General features: G+C 38.7%; 1 protein-coding gene across 4 annotated transcripts in view; it reads right to left on the bottom strand.

Annotated features, from left to right (window-relative positions):
* Nucleotides 1-1651: 1651 nt before the first annotated feature.
* Nucleotides 1652-16204, bottom strand: part of CPED1 (cadherin like and PC-esterase domain containing 1) — a 143552-nt gene continuing 128999 nt past the window's right edge. For 2 of the 4 annotated variants that reach the window (XM_064656107.1, XM_064656106.1), the window contains exons 19-23: nucleotides 12667-12887; nucleotides 12302-12403; nucleotides 11427-11514; nucleotides 9557-9703; nucleotides 1652-4728 (exon numbers count right to left, since the gene is read on the bottom strand). In XM_064656107.1, the coding sequence (XP_064512177.1) occupies nucleotides 4501-4728; nucleotides 9557-9703; nucleotides 11427-11514; nucleotides 12302-12403; nucleotides 12667-12887 (786 nt within the window). In that variant the 3' untranslated portion in view covers nucleotides 1652-4500. Of the gene's footprint in view, nucleotides 4729-9556; nucleotides 9704-11426; nucleotides 11515-12301; nucleotides 12404-12666; nucleotides 12888-16204 lie in introns of those variants that run through there. The other 2 variants (XM_064656108.1, XR_010430866.1) reach the window with 2 other exon arrangements.

Genomic DNA, 16204 nt, shown 5'->3' with positions numbered 1-16204 from the left:
CTGCAGGAGACCCTGTTGTGACCCTACAGGCTCATCTTGACCGTTCAGGTTAATGACTTCAGTAGGTACTGGCCTGGACTGTCATGTAGCACTGTTTTTAGTACAATCAAACCACAGGCGAGTAAGGCTAAAATGCATATTTTTACTGTGTAGTCAGAGCTTTTCTGTTCAATGGATAGTGTGAAGGTACCAGTAAATACTGCAGCACCAATACACAGGTATGCCTGCATTATAACTGTGTCTCACCTAAAAAATCCACTGCGCAGGCTCGAAGGGTTTATGACCTTTCCCAAAATCTTCACTCGCGAAGACTGGCCATTATTGATAGAAACACACACTGACTGTTCTGGTGTTTTGAAGATTTACAAGTGCAAAGATGGTGGTGGAGTTTGAAAGATGGATTTTTGCTTGGTAAGGGCAAGCTCCATGAAGAGCTAAGTGCTAATGCAAACTAACTACTTAACACAACACAGCTATTTTAAATTCATCAGAGAAAATCACTGCCCCAGACAAGAAGCTTGTTCTACCTCTGTAGCACTCATTAGATCTTTTGCTGTTGGAATTGACAAAAACATTACATTAATCACTGATACTTTGAAGAATTGTGAAAAATGCATGAATTTGCAGCAATCATATCTTAGATTTTCAGAAGTTGCTGGTCTGATGAAACACAAACTTCTAAGGTCATCTGAAAAAAAGACTAATGTGGAGTAGGGCCAGTACAGATAGTCATAACAGTGAGGTAAAAAAAGCCAGATGCAAGGCTAGCAAGCAAACAAGAAGGTAAGACTGTATTTTTCATGTAAGCCTACAGAGACTTGTTTAGCAGTTTGACTCTATGCCAAATAGTTCACTGCACCTCTAAAAATTGCTTTACTCTAAAAAAGTAATCTGAAAGATCCCTGGACTGCAGTCAACTTAATATCACACATATCTGCATCTTCAAAGCATTCTCTTTGGCTCAACATAGCAACAGAAGCATAACTATTAGTGGTTATTTCAACCTTGAAGTAATTTGATGCCCTGCAACTCCACCCACTAAGCAAATAAACTGACTTTGATGTCCCTTAAATATGTGACAGAAGAGAAAAACAAAGGCCTTGTATTTAACACTGTGAAAGAGATGACTTCTCAAGGCATTTCCCTACAAATAGAGAAATCTTCTTTTATTATAGCCAGTTATTCCAAAGATACTCATTAGGATGGACTTGATCATGGTGGCCATCTATCCTGCAAGGCTCAAACTCACAGTTCAACATCTATGTAATATTTAATATGAGAGACGAGGAGTTGCAATGCAGTGTCGTTGGACACTGGTAAATTATGCTCCAGCTTCAGCTAGAGTTTAAAGGGATGTAATAAGAGCTGAGGTTACTGCTCTGTATGTCAGAGTATTTATTTTGCAGCATAGTTCCAGTCTCTCTCTACCTGTACTTAAAGTATACCCCGGTTCTATTCTAAACTCCATGCGCTGCTGGGAATGTTTGAGCAGGAAACTTTACTTTTCAGTGTACTTCTTTCCCAGCCTGAATATTTCAATCCTACCACCAATTTCAGGGCCACTTATATCTGTGTTAGGAGGTGGAACTCACCTTGACAATTAGGTCCTTTTTCTATTTTAATGGTAAGTAATGGGACTGAGGTAAATATATGGAATATAGGAACACTTTAATGCTTATTTAGGCAAAACATCACAGCAGATATGATAATTCTAGAGTAAATCATTGATAACAATACATGCTCTCACTGGAATACAAACACAGTGATTCTTTTATTGTCTTAATCCATAAATTTTAATGTGTATGAGCAAGCGATCCTTGCATGTCAATCTCAGCTCTCATCTTTCACATACCTAGAGATGCTAGATATATTTTAAAGTTATGTAATGAAAATGTAGCTTGGTACCTGTTTTAGTCTGCATTTCCTTTATTTATTCCTAAGACTACATGGATCATATATAGTGTTCAAAAAAGCTTATTCAAAGAACTCATTTAAATAAAGATCAATTTGCAAATTGTACCAATGACTCTGTACAGACAAATATATATGTACATAGACATGTAAGAAATAGAAAACACAGGAAAATATCCACTTAAAACACTTGAAAAATATTAGGATTTGGAAAACATTAAGACATCTGGGTGTATAGCACATGTAAACCATTTTGTGGTGAAACTAGAACTCATGAATTGCACATTCACTGATATCAGCTACAGTATAACAAAGTCAGCTCTTTCCTTTTCATCAATAGGCTTTGGTTAAAAAAACCCAAACATAAAAACCCAGTTCATACCTTAAAGACATTTGTGTACAGAACAATAGCAGTAACAGCATGTGGATTTAAATGAGCTACCAAAAAACCTCCATATCTTAACAGAAGCAGAATTGTAATACACCTATTATTGATCATCTTAATACTGAAGACATCTGGCTATATTTTGCATCGCCTATTAATAATGACATGATATTATATCTTTCAGCTTTAAGGTTGTGAAGCTCTGGAATTCCAGACCCAAGAGAATATATTATATGATTTGCATACAATATTCTTTAGATAATCATATTGCTCAAAAACAAATGCTGTTTTTTCTGTATTTATGCACAGCTCCTGACCCATCTTTCAAGCAAAGCTCCACACCAGGGAAAACCTTACATAGAAATTTGGAGACATTTACTGTAAGCAATCAGCAGCATATTATACAGAAACAGAGATAATCACACCATCTCACAAAATGTGAGTAATTGTCTAAATTAGGAGCTTTTTCAGCATAGTGGAAGGTCTCCTAAACTAGATGTGCCAGATCCTCTTTTTGAGGATACTCCTATTACCTAGGAAGCCAAACTCCATACTGCATAACAATTTCTCATTGCATCCCTACATATCTCACCTAAAGGAGCATGAATTCACAAAACTATAGCTGGGCATACAGACTGTTGAGTTTAAGGATCTTTGGCAAACCCCAAATGTTGTGTCATGAACTGTTAGCCCTACTTCTACTAGCACTACTAAGGTAAATAAGGTGATGATTCCTTGCTATAATTTGTTTATTCTGTGACATGCTTTGAGGCTTCCTTTCCCAAATTAGAAGCTAATGGAGGATTATATGTAAAACTGTGAAGGGAAAGCATGACACAGACTCAATAGATCTTTTCTTAGACCTGCACTTACCTGCTTCAGACTCCTTTCTCTAACGATAGTGGGAGAGAGCGGTGCCTTAATTGCCTGCTGCATGACTGGATTAATGAAAATCCATAACTGGATAATTTGTAGGGACAACAGTCTTATAGGTTGCCATTAACCTGTCACTCAGTTGTTAAACCTGGACTGTGCTTGGTTTCCCATCATGGCACCATAATTGTGAATGAGTGGGCTGCCAACACTGTGGCAGGGGACCAGCAGACAGCCTCTCCCTGGGGCTTCACTCACAGAAGGTCTGCAAACATTGTTGATGTATCTGGGCTCCAGCATGAAGCTGCAGTTCAGAGAAGGTCTGAACTGAAACTAGCATTCACAACAAGCATGGGATGCTGGCAGTAAATCTCCTGCTACCATTCCATCGCACGCTCCTCATGACAGATTAATAATCAGATCCTGAAGTTTTTATGTGTGCTTGAAAAGGGGATTTTTCTTATGTTTGTGGTATTGGCTTCACACATTGGCAAGTATTTTATGAAAATCATGAAAGAAACGGCACTTCCATGTGGGAAGAATACTTGCTTGACTCACAGGCCAAGGTAGACACTGAAGCACTTATCTAAGTGTTCTTCTTGCATATGGGCACTCTCCTAAACCTGGAACCATAAATAAAGTTATGTTAACAAATTCGCTATATTTACATGTTACATTGAAACTGTTACACTCATTCTCAAGTGTAAGGAATCTATCTATTAGCTTTAGAACATGCAAAAAAATAGAGTAGATATCTCTTCCATCTAAGATATAAAGAAGAGGTGTGTTTTCACTAAAAACACTAGAGTTCAAACTTGGCATCATCAGTAAAATGCTAATAGACATTTTCAGTTGTATAAACCAAGTGTATAACGAGAAAAGGTTTGATATTCAGGGGGAATCTATCCATATAAAATAAAACTCTTTAAAATGGAATGTAGTCAGTTTCTAAATACATTCAAATATTACAGTGTCTCTATAAATAGAAAACTATATAGTGCTGAAGAACTGAAGCAGTCCTTTCCAAATGTTCAAGTAAATATATTTCTCTCTCTTTACTGTCATAAATACACAGTTGCTTGAGCTACAGCTGTTCTAGTCTTTGGCAACAGTTCAAGTAACTTCCTCTCTTCTCTCCACCTTCCATTTTGACACAACAGAGTTACCAGGGCATATCTCAATTTCATAATGTTTTTGAAAAAATACCACATGTCCCAAACTCTGTGTGTATGTCCAGTCAGTCAAGGAAGCATGTCAAAATTCTCAATCATCCTTCAATTGTCACTCCCGTAGTGGTATTTCTCTAGTACCAGCACTATATCCAAGAGAGACTATGTGCTGACAAGCTCCCTCTTACTTGCACAGAGCCTGCTGAGAAGGATTTCAGAATATACTTGATTTATTGGACCTCGGACATGATATGGGGAGTGAGAATTTGTTGCATAGTCCTGCAGTTGTGATGGTTTGCTTTGACCACCGAAATATTTTCCCAGTGTATAGTGCCTTGATAATGTCATTGTTATGTGTGGCTGTTCTTCAGAGGGATTGGATTTCACCACCTGCAAAAAAAATGACATATGTGAGTGCTTTCTGCCTGCATCTAGAAAGACGGATACACAGCTGTGTGCACAGAAATGCTGCGGCAGTTGTGCACAAAGCAGGTCCTGATACTTTTACCTTGAGCTGCAAGTTGCTGGCAAACAGTATTTTAATGGCCAACTTGTTATGTTACATACTAACTAAAGTGCAAGATCTTAAGTCTTGAAATCTAAATGCATAGGCCCATTATACTCAGTAGATTCTGTAATGCTAATTCTAATGTATATTAGATTCTGTTCTCTTCATTAGAGACAGTTTATGGAAAACAATAAAATTCATACTCAGAGCTTGTCTGTATATTCAGCATGTGAAAAAACAAAGGACAGCCCCAAACTGCAGAAAGGTTTAAATCCTGCTCTGATATTAAGCACTTGAGGAACAAATACTGTGACTCAGCTAAGAGCCTTGTCTCAACTATGAGAATGTCTCACTCTAAGGTCTTGATGCAAACCTGGCCCACCCCCATGTTGAGATGAAAACACTCATGTATCATGTTTCTCCAAGAAGGGAGTTATGGTGCAATTTAACATCCCTGTCCCCAGGGCCTCACATGACCTCACATCACCTGACATAACCACAACATGATTCAGTAACTAGTGCCAAACAATGATGCACCTTGGCCCCTCAAGTATGTATAAAGCTCTGGGATTATCAGGTTCAACTCGAATGGAATAAACAAATGCCCATGGGACTAATAAGAGAGAAAGTGAAAGGTATGGTTGTCAGGAGCCTAATGACTGGGGAGGGTGGTCTCCTGTGAAATGCTGCAGATCTTGTCTCAGTGAACACTCAGTTACTGATGAATAATGAAGCAACTTCAAGAGAGGCAAAACTTCAGAACCTTGTGCATATGCAGGACAGAAGACCTCAGCCCCAGCAGTGGCAAATCCAGAGAAAGCAGAAAAGGAGACAAGTGGTTAACTTATTTTTTAAAAAGTAAACATATGCTGACTTGATAGCTCTGATGCCCATCAGTTTTCCTGCTATATCAATCACAGCAGACACTTGAAAATGCAGAATTCATTTATTAATGCACATATTTTTTCAGAAGCATGTTAGCTTTTAAAAAATATAAGGTATATTTACTGCCACTGAACAATCAGAATAAATGTTCATATGTAGTGAATATTATAATAAACGAAACAAATCATACAAAATTAAGTGTGAGTGAAGGAGTAACATGTGCAAAGGCTTGAAAGATTGAGCAGAGAGGCTATGAGGAAGCCAGCTGAACTGAAAAAGGACCAGGAAGTACCCATGTAGAAAATTAATATATCCTCTGATCAATTTGATACAGCTAAGTGAAGGGCTATTATTTGTTTTTATTCAGTTACTGCAGGTTCATTTTTCTAAATTAGTGCCTTAAATCTTACAACTATTTCAAAATGATGCCACCTTGAACCAATCACCCAAACTGCATTCCTGTTAGGCATAATCTCCCAGGAATGCAATCTAATGTTCATCCAGCAGTCAGCCAGCCACTGATTAAGATACCAAAATCCCAAGTTTCTATGTTGTGACCATGATTTGATTTCATTGCCATTAAAATAGGAAATAAATTTGAATTTAAAAATAGCTTCTATAATGGTCTTTATAAGTGCTGTCCAATCTGCTTCTCCATAAGCATTTTAAAAGAATGAGTAAAAAATCAAGTTTGCATGTGTGCACAGAACTAGAAGTATGTTTGGGCAGCAAGTACCAGGGTTATGCAAGATAGTTTGTCTCAGCTCAACATAATCCCATTGAAAGCCCAGATCCCTTGGCAATCTGAGCAAAGATTGTAGGCTCTACAGAGGTGCAGAGTTCTATGCTATCAGGCTCACCCAAAAGACACACTGAAGTGGGTTGGTGGGAACTCAATTTTTGAGGACAATCAGAGGAAACAGCTTTCTCTTCAGACAGCTATTGGGAACTAAATGAGAACTGCTGAGGGCATTTCAGTTCTTGTTTTTTTACTGCGGAGAATGGCCAGTCCCCCCTTCCAGCACAACCATGCTTTAGCTCAGATGGTAATTATAGGGGAGTGTCATCTTCTGGGCATTTAGGAGTGTCATTTTTTTAAGAGAAAGCAAGTGAAAGTACAAAGCAACAGAATTAATCTATCTCATCTGGTTTCAGAAAACATGAAAAGTGCTGGGGTTTTACACAGTATTCTTGGCTCTGTCCTCAGAGGCAAAATGCCATTTTCCTAGTGCAAACTGCTTCAGCACCTGATGAAACTCCACTTGCCAGGATGCCGGGATGCAGAAATAAGCTGATGACAAAACTGTTAAGACTAACGAGGTATCAAAAGCATTCAAGGACTTTCTTTTTGCTTTCCTCAAGGATCAAGTCTGGATTTTAGTGGCTGATGAATTCTCCTGGGCATATCTGTGCCTCTTTTAGGCACAACGACCTCTCAAGCCTCATTAACAACAGCTTTGTGGGCCAAATTCTCTAGTGATCCTCCCCAGAAACACATACTTTCTGTTGAGATTCTTCCGGCACAGAAACAAGAGCAAATCTGAACATGAGCTCATACAAAATGATGGGGGAGTGCATGAAAAATGCTGATGACCGATCACACCCTGCTGTTTTCCACCCAGTTCCATACAAAGCATCTGAAATATTTCACTTTGAAGCTCTCCTTTTCGCTTGTAAGATCTGTAGAAGTGACAAGCATCTGCAGTGACCCACGAAGACAGCAACATCTGTGCTCTAGACAAAAAAGGGTTAATACAGCTTTCTGGGTAAAATGGAGGGAGGCATTTACTCCATGGGATGATTTATCCATTACATAAATATGTGCTCTGTGACTTACTCCGTTTTTCTAACTCCATTTGTACTGAGCTGTGTTTGTGCCTCTCAAGTTCTGAGCAGAGTAGATTAAAGGACTGGTTAACCAGCCACACCTGCTGATTTTGGTCCCAAAGCACTACAGAGGCCATGGCAATGGCCTGAAAACATGTGAGCTGCTGGGGAGCTGAGGTAGAAACCAGCTGTGAGGCTGACACATGGCACTAGAGATCAGATGGGTCTGATAACACTCCCAAACTTGTGGTCTGTCCCAGGCAGCCTCATACCGGAGCAGAGTCCCAACCAGTTCCAGTCAATTGACTCCCCAGACTCTTCTGGAAATGCATTTGCTATCTGGTAGACTGTGTTTGAGATAATATTTCTGCCTGTGTATTTATGGAGAAAAATCAAAGCTTTATAGTTATTGTTTTATTCTGCTGTGGCTAAGAGAGTTAAATATAATCCACAGGCTACAAGAAAATAGACTTGCTACGCATATGCAGACACCACAAGGACACTCTGGAGCCTATGCTTGAATTTTACGATCATCACTGCTGAATTTCAGTTTGTTTAGTTTAAACTACTCGTAGGTTTAATTAGCCACAGGATATTTCGGTTTCCAGTGTATACTGTGGGTGTCTGATGAAGGCACCTTTATTTTTAGATTGTTGTTTTTTGCTGTGATATTTTTTCACAGCAAAAATTAGTACCTCCACTTCATTCCTGGTGTCATGGCCCATCTTTGTACTAGAAAAACTCTACAGAGCTTCTCTGCTAACCCTGAACACATTCAGGTCCTGGGAACAGGTTTGGCCAGAAGTGAGGCTTACAGAAAAATCGGCATGACTTGGCAAAATACGCAAAGGCGGTTTATCCTTGAGAGGTTCAGAAAACATTTGATGGTCTCTCTTACTTTAATTTATTTTGACAGAAAACAAATTCCTAAAATTATGCTGAAAAAATACTAGCATTTCACTTGTGTGGTGCTAGTCTTTTTTAACACTTACGTGCTTTTGATAACTCTAATAAAAAAAAAAATCCTAGGATTTTCTCCATGAGAATTAAGTTTTTGTATTCTAAATGGCATATCAAATTTCTGAGATTTTTTTCGAACTCGTAGCTTCTTATTGGCTAAAAGCCCCCAGCTGACTATGAAACATTATAAATTTATTAACTCTTGATTTCAGAGAGCCATCTTTTTTTGCACCCTTTTTGCCCCCCAGTTTTAACTTTTCAGTAACAATTTGTTCTCATTCTGTATTTCACTCTATCAAAACTTCCACCTCTCTTTTGATCACTCAGAGAAAACACAATCTTTCTGAAAGATGTGACAATCCCAGTTTTATGGCTCTAAACAGATTTTAGCTAAATAACTTGAGGTAGTTTCCTAATCTTTTGTTAAACAATCCAGATTTCAGTTCATAAGAATGAAGAATGTAGCATCACAGGCAATTTCTCACTTGCACTTCTGTTTGTATAGTTGGTTACTGTAACTATCCCAGATAATTTTTTCTCAGTCAAGGGAAAACAGATACATAGCAGTGAGATTGGTCCTTCAATTTTAAGCTCCATTTTAATTGTATTTATGATTTGATGTGTGCGCACTGAGCTGCTCGGTTGGGAAGCCATCAGAAAAAAAACCTGTGAGACTGAGGTACGGTAAAAAGATAAACTCAGTCCATGAAGAAGCAGCAGGGATATATAACACATAACAAATAATATAAGAACCTGGAAACTGTGCAACATCCTTTTATATGAGTTACCTTTGCAGAAGAGCACATTTATTCTTATTTTGAGGAATTATCACTACAGCAGTTCAGCCTGTCCTTGGGTGGCCTTACACTCCAAGCAATGAGGGACAAGTGCCCTGTACAAACTCCTATACCCATGATTTGTATTCAGGCCTAACTTTGAGTCACAAACGCTAACCTCATTGCATACCTTTTCATTTCTAAGCATCTGACAGTTAAAATATCTTAAATACCTGGAAATTATATAACTGTAAATTATTACCTCATGGAAATGGCAACCACACTTCCCTTGCAGGAATTCCTTGTAACGTCCCATGGTGATGGCAAAGGTGTCAACCACTTCATAGCCCAAATTTTTTGCTGTATCCAGAATAATCAAGTTTTCATTCCACAGGTTTTGTATTTGTGCCTGCATTCCAGATAAAATATTGCAATGTCTTGTCAGAAGGGCTGTTTAAGGGGTATTGTGTCATGAATAGCAAAACTGCATTTTGAATAAGCAATGATGTTATACTCCAGGCATGAATTACTATAAATTCACTCTTGGAAATAGCTGCTACTCCAAGGCTGTTGTAGATGTTTGCAGAAATTACAATTACTTTTCAGTAGTTGTGCAGCTTCCTTTACAGGAAGATTTGTTTAAAATATAATCAAATTCATTGAGGCTGTTGCTTAAAAAGGAGTAAAGGACATGGGTATCTTAAAAATGGTTATACTGAAGAACAGATTACTATTTCTGAAGATACTGCAGGAAGGCCAAGAATAGAAAAAAATTTAGCCATGAAGGTGGCAAGGTGGTGGATTGGACACTGCAGATAGAAGAGCTTTGAGAGTAGCTGTGGTAGTCCTGAAGCCTAGAGCACCCAAACCACATGGGTAATTTGGCATATGATTCCAATATTGAAAGAGAAAAGAATGTCAGTTATTCATCATAGTTAATTTCTGGAGTTTTGCCAATTTACTGAATAAAAAAGATAAAAAGGTACTCCTCAGAAGCCTTTAATACTCTTTTTATTCTTGCCTCACCTACCCTGCATCAAAATTCTTCTTCCTCCTAGGACTGAACTCTACTGAAACCTGTGGCAGGAGCTATGAAAATGTTTCTTCATGTTGATGACAACAATTTCCCTACTGTATTCTATTGTGGTCATCCAGATTAATTAAGAAAATCGTTTGAATCAATAAGAAGACATTCGGTAGAGAAAAGGTAGATAAATAGTTAGACAGAAAGAATTGGCAAAATCAGACAGGGTAGTCTCTGTAGCAGAAAGAAGGGTGAGAGTAGCAGTAAGTCACACACTGAACACAGCAGTGTGTTATGGTTGCAAAAAGACGTGGGCACCAGTCCCCAGTGTGAAAGGAGTGCTGTATGTAATCTATGAAAGCTAATAATTTTCTCTTTTCGACACCTGTGAATAGCTGGAGCATGACACACAGTGCTGGTAGGCATCATGCACTCCGTTCTGCCCTCTACTGCTTCTCATCCATGCATTTTATGTGTAGAGAATAGAGAATTAATGTCCAAATTCTAAATAAAAATATTGAATTGAATGAGTTACAAAAGTGCATTGAAATGAGCCCATTTGTTACTCTGAGGGTCTTGGATATGATTTAAACTAACTGTAACATATTATTAACATACAAATAACAGGCTGGATTCACCGGTACATTCCAGCTGCTCTGTAATGTTCTGGTTTCACAGGTGAGTTAAAGTAGATTTATGAGAGTTATGCAATGCAGCCAGATCAGTGAATCTGATCCAGCAGTAAACACGGAGGAAGCCTGTGAAGGGCCTGTGCTCAATGTGGTACAAGGAACAGTCTGCTTATCCCTAGCTCAGTTTCTCAACTTGGACAAGAGGATTAATATTGGAGCTTCTTCTGGTTCTTGGGACAGCTGACCAAGCACAGCATCTCCAGTGGCTCTCTGATTGCAGTGGAATCCTTGAAATAAGGCGAATTGGTTTGAATCCATATTAGTAAGCAGTATGAGCAAATACAAACATTAATCTTTCTTTGATCCACTTAAAGCTTGCTCAGCAGAGGTTGTAATGTATTTTGACCAGACAGCAAAATTAATGCTGAAATGACAAGTCTTCCATGAAAATACATTCAAAATGTACTATAGCTTACTTGTGATAGAGAATGTATTCCATCCACCGGGAGGTGAAAGCCCATGCCTATGGATTTGATAATTACCAGGATATTTGATAGATTTTCCCTGTTTGGCAAATTAAAAAAAAAAAAAAAGGACAAACATTTTAATCACAGAATCACAGATTATGCTGAGTTGGAAGGGACCCACAGGGATCATCAAGTTCAACTCTTAGCCCTGCACAGGACCATACCCTGAGAGTCACACCATGTGCCTGAGAGTATGATCCAAACACTTCTTGAACTCTGGCAGGCTTGATATTGTGACCACTTCCCTGGGGAGCCTGTTCCAGCACCCAATCACCCTCTGGGTGAAGAACCTTTTTCTAATATCCAACCTAAGCCTCCCCTGACACCACTTCAGGCCATTCCCTTGGGTGCAGTCACTGGTCACCACAGAGAAGAGATCAGTGCCTGCCCCTCCTCTTCCCCTCACAAGGAAGCTGTAATTGCAATGAGGTCTCCCCGCAGTCTCCTCTTCTCAAGGCTGAACAGACCAAGTGACCTCAGCTGCTCCTCATATGGCTTCCCCTGAGGGCCCTTCACCATCTTCGTTGCCCTCCTTTGGACACTCTCTAGTAGCTTAATGTCATCCTTATATTGTGATGACCAAAACTGCACACAGTATTCAAGGTGAGGCTGCACCATTGCAGAGTAGAGCAGGACACTGGTGTGGTCTCACCTTGAATATTTACTTAACAGAAACATCAAAAGACAATGTATATTTATTTTTTTTCAAAGCCATTTAAATGCACACCCATGAAAAAACAAATGAAATGTTTGTGTTTAAAAATTGTTGTTTCTCATAATTTATCATATCAAAACTTGGAATAACACCAAGTACATAGCATTACCTGCTCAACACCTTTTGGATAATTTGCAGGTGATTGGAATTAAGCCACTGAACACCACCTACAATTAACACAGTCTGGTCTGTGTTCTCCAGGGGACGTGACCTGAAACCCAGAAAAGAAAAACAACACATCTTGCTTTAAAACAGATGGCAAACATTTTAACTGCATTGCATTGCATTTCACTGAACTGTATCTGGCACCCTGATCAGAGGCCTAATGTAATTTTCTACTATTTTTTTAATCACACAACATGGTCTGCACACGTTATGCGTAATAGTTTACCGTCTTTAATTGTGAAATGTGTTAAACACATTTGCAAATAGAACAATAATACAAACAAGGGTACAATAGAGTTTGTACAGTACCTCTGCAGCAGCTGTTCCAGTGCTTTTTCAAAACTCGGTCTCTGGTTTGCATTCATCCAGAACTGGGGGTAGTAGGAGTAACTGATAAATGTTTTCCCCTCATTGATATTATGATAACATTTAACATCATGAGTCTTTTGCCATTCCTGAAGAGTCTTATTCACTCTTTCTATTAGATAGTACATCATCCCTCTGTTAGTTGAGTCACCTATAAAAAGAATCTTTAGATGGAAAAAAGGATATCACTTAGAAGTTGTACAATCCAAAAACCAAAAGCTTAGAAAAAAATACAGCTGCTCAGGAGGTCTTTAAACCCTTCTCATAATGTTCAAGTAATACCTCTGTGAGCTACCTGTTCTCCAGACCTAACATCTCAATACTAAAGTTCTCCTTTAGCAAAATCTCTGTGATTTGATTAATAAAAATATTATGTGTTTCAAAGACAAAAAGTGCAGGTTATAGATGGCTATAGCTGCATAGTTAGCCCTGCATTTTTTATCCTTGGTGGCAATTTCTTTTGCTTATGTGTATATATCCTTCCAATTGCTAGCACACAACTGCTGTCGTAATTGCTTGCAGCTTCCTGCTTTTTTTCCTTCAGTTTTTCATGTGATTTGTTCCTACACAGCATGTCTTGATTAATGTCTGTCTTCCATAAAGGGAGTTAGAAATGCTGTCAGGATGACGGAAGTACTTTAAGTATAGCAGTCTCTGCTCTGCTACTCTGAACTTGCAAATGAATGAAGTCATTTGGGCTTGTTCCTATTCATTCTTACAGTCCTCTGACAAATCAAACATCTCTGTATTTGGAGACCACAGAACTTAGTGGTTTGGAGGTTTTTTAATGCAATTGCTCTATTTCTAGTGGATAGGACTAGCAGTTCCTCCTGCTGAAGCAGGTAAGCAATGACAAAATAGTATGAGAACCCAGCTTCACTGTGGTTTGCCCATGAAACTGTGTGCATAATCAATTACCACAGTCACCTCAGCCAAAAATCCACACTGAGGAGCAAAAATGTAAAACTGGGAGTCAGAAACCCCACAGAGCCATAACACAGTAACAGCCCTGTTCTCTGCACAACAGCTTCTCCTACCTCCTCTAGCACTCAGGGTAGGTAGCACCCTGTAAGCTGGTGTTTTGTTGTTTCATTTCTTAATTTGGTTTGGGGTTTGATATTTTACCACTTCCAGATTGAATATTTGATTATGCAAATAAAATTGAGACTGCACAGGATTACATGTTTAAGAACACGTTTCCAAAGTGGTTTTTTAGAGATTCTATGTGGTGGAAGCATCTTGGACTTCTCTCATCTAATACATCTCTATTTATCTATTCCCTTGAGGAATCTTACAGTTTTGGAAACTGATTCCACTTCCCACTATTAACTCGTTGTGATTAAAAATAAGTCACAACAGTGTACCAATGACACTTCCTACAGAACAGAAGCAGTTTCAGATGAACATACCCTAATTTGGTGCCAGGGCTGAGAATGGGCATATCAAGGGCTGCAGAGAAGCCCTTGATAGATTATGTATGGTAGCAAACAAATTAAAACTAACACCAAGTGCATAGAGGTTCTTCTACCTCCTGTCCTGGACCTCTCAAAGCCGCTCCACAGAGGAAATTCTTAAATAGCTGCTGTTCATGCTTGCACTGAACAAGCACTTCTCTCACATGCAAGGGGGTTTCCAGCTTTTCACATTGTGTCAGAAGAAACAGCTTTAAACCAAGCATAACATGACACAGAAGTCAAGGATCCTTGGATCCCTGGAAGGACCGGTTGGATATTCTCTTTTTCCCTCTCTGACAGACACAAACATACATACAATTATTTACAATTAGGAAGACAGTTTATGCTTAGAATATGTCCTAATTCTAAAGTAGATTAACCTGAGGTTTTAAGCAACAATTCTTTTAGCTTGCAAAATCTCCTAATTTCTTCAGTCTGCCTATATCCGTGTCTCTTTAGTCTCCATTTCATGAGTCCATCACTGTAGTATCTAGATGCATATCTATTTAAAAAGTAGTTCTCAGATATTAGCAGGCAAGGATATCATTAGCTTGTAATGTGAGTGAGAACATTTTTGTGAAAACATAACACATCATTAGCAGAATAACAAACAGGCACTACCAAGTTACACACGTACTGCAATTGGTAGAACATCCAAGATTGTTTCTCTTCTAGTAACATACAGTACTATTTTGTTATCACAGCACATGAGAATTGCAAAGGAGCACATTCAGCTATTACACTAAATGGGCAGATCTGGCATTTTTATCTCATTCTTCGTTCTACTGTAATAAGGATTCTCATAGATACTTTCTCCTTCTAACTGTGTTTGGTCTAATCTCATCTACCACTCCTTTCAAATAGCAGGACAACAAACTTCATGAATAAAAGGAGAGAAGAACTATGGCTAAGGCCAATGAAAATGATGCACAGATATCTTTTTTTGCCAACACTGTGCATTTACTATCAACTAAAGTGTGAAGTGTCATGCTAAATATTTCCGAAGTCTCAAACAGTGCAGATCATCAAAGATCGACTCATCAGTCTCTTTCCTATCCTTTTGATGTGTCAAAATTAGAGCAAAACACACTCACATGTCCCAATTTACACTACTAAATAATTTAGCCTTGTAGGGCTTTACAATTTCTTTACCTACACAAGCACACACATATAAACTGTGGATCCATGAATGAATTTTCAAGCCTTCCCTGGGGTACCTAGCTGGCCAGGTTTGCAGATGGAAGGGCACTATGTGGAGTCATTTAGTGAATCAGTACCAGGAGAGATAAGTTAGGTACAATTATGTCTTAAAGTGGCAGCTCTAGTTCATAAATGACATGATGCTGGGCACCATATGAAAATATCAGGTGGGCTTTAGCATAGTTGTTGTCCTGATGTTCTGCAAATGTGATGGAGGTGATAGGAGTCAGAGCAGATTCCTTCTGATAGTATAACTGGATGAAACAGCTAACTGTTACAGCCCTGACATACTTCAAATATCATCACAAGATTGATGAGACTGCACACAGCCTATCTCCAAAGGATGTTGTGAGTCTCAGAACATCTCCATTTTCACTCTTAAGTGAACTTGTTATGAAATGTTGAAGCAGGAGGTCAGGAAATTAGATCAGACAGGTAATGCTGTTGAGTGTCCATCTGGGAATGTATACTTATTTCTAGGAGAAGGTGTGGTTGAACAGGATGAGTCAGGATTGAGACAGATGACAACATCCCACTGGGGAGGAATACAGATTGTTTCACTTGTGAAATTAACACAGACTCTCAGAACAGGTCGGTTAAGAGAATACTTGAGACTTGATGTAAGTGGGGAAGAAAGAAATGAACCAAAGTGGACTTGTAGATGTACAGAGAGGCAGATCAAAAGCGTAGGTCACTCTCAAAGGTGTCAGTCAATTACAGAACCATATGAGCTTTCAGTGAAGAAGTCTAGCTGTTCAAGCAGATAAGAGCTACATCAGGACTGTATAACTGGAATCAAGCAAATTTATTTAACTCCAGCTACATCT

The sequence above is a fragment of the Pseudopipra pipra genome, chromosome 5 (assembly GCF_036250125.1).
Source record: "Pseudopipra pipra isolate bDixPip1 chromosome 5, bDixPip1.hap1, whole genome shotgun sequence".
NCBI classification, from domain to species: domain Eukaryota; kingdom Metazoa; phylum Chordata; class Aves; order Passeriformes; family Pipridae; genus Pseudopipra; species Pseudopipra pipra.
Note: the sequence above shows the minus strand (reverse complement) of the source record. Positions and strands in the feature narration are given on the sequence as shown.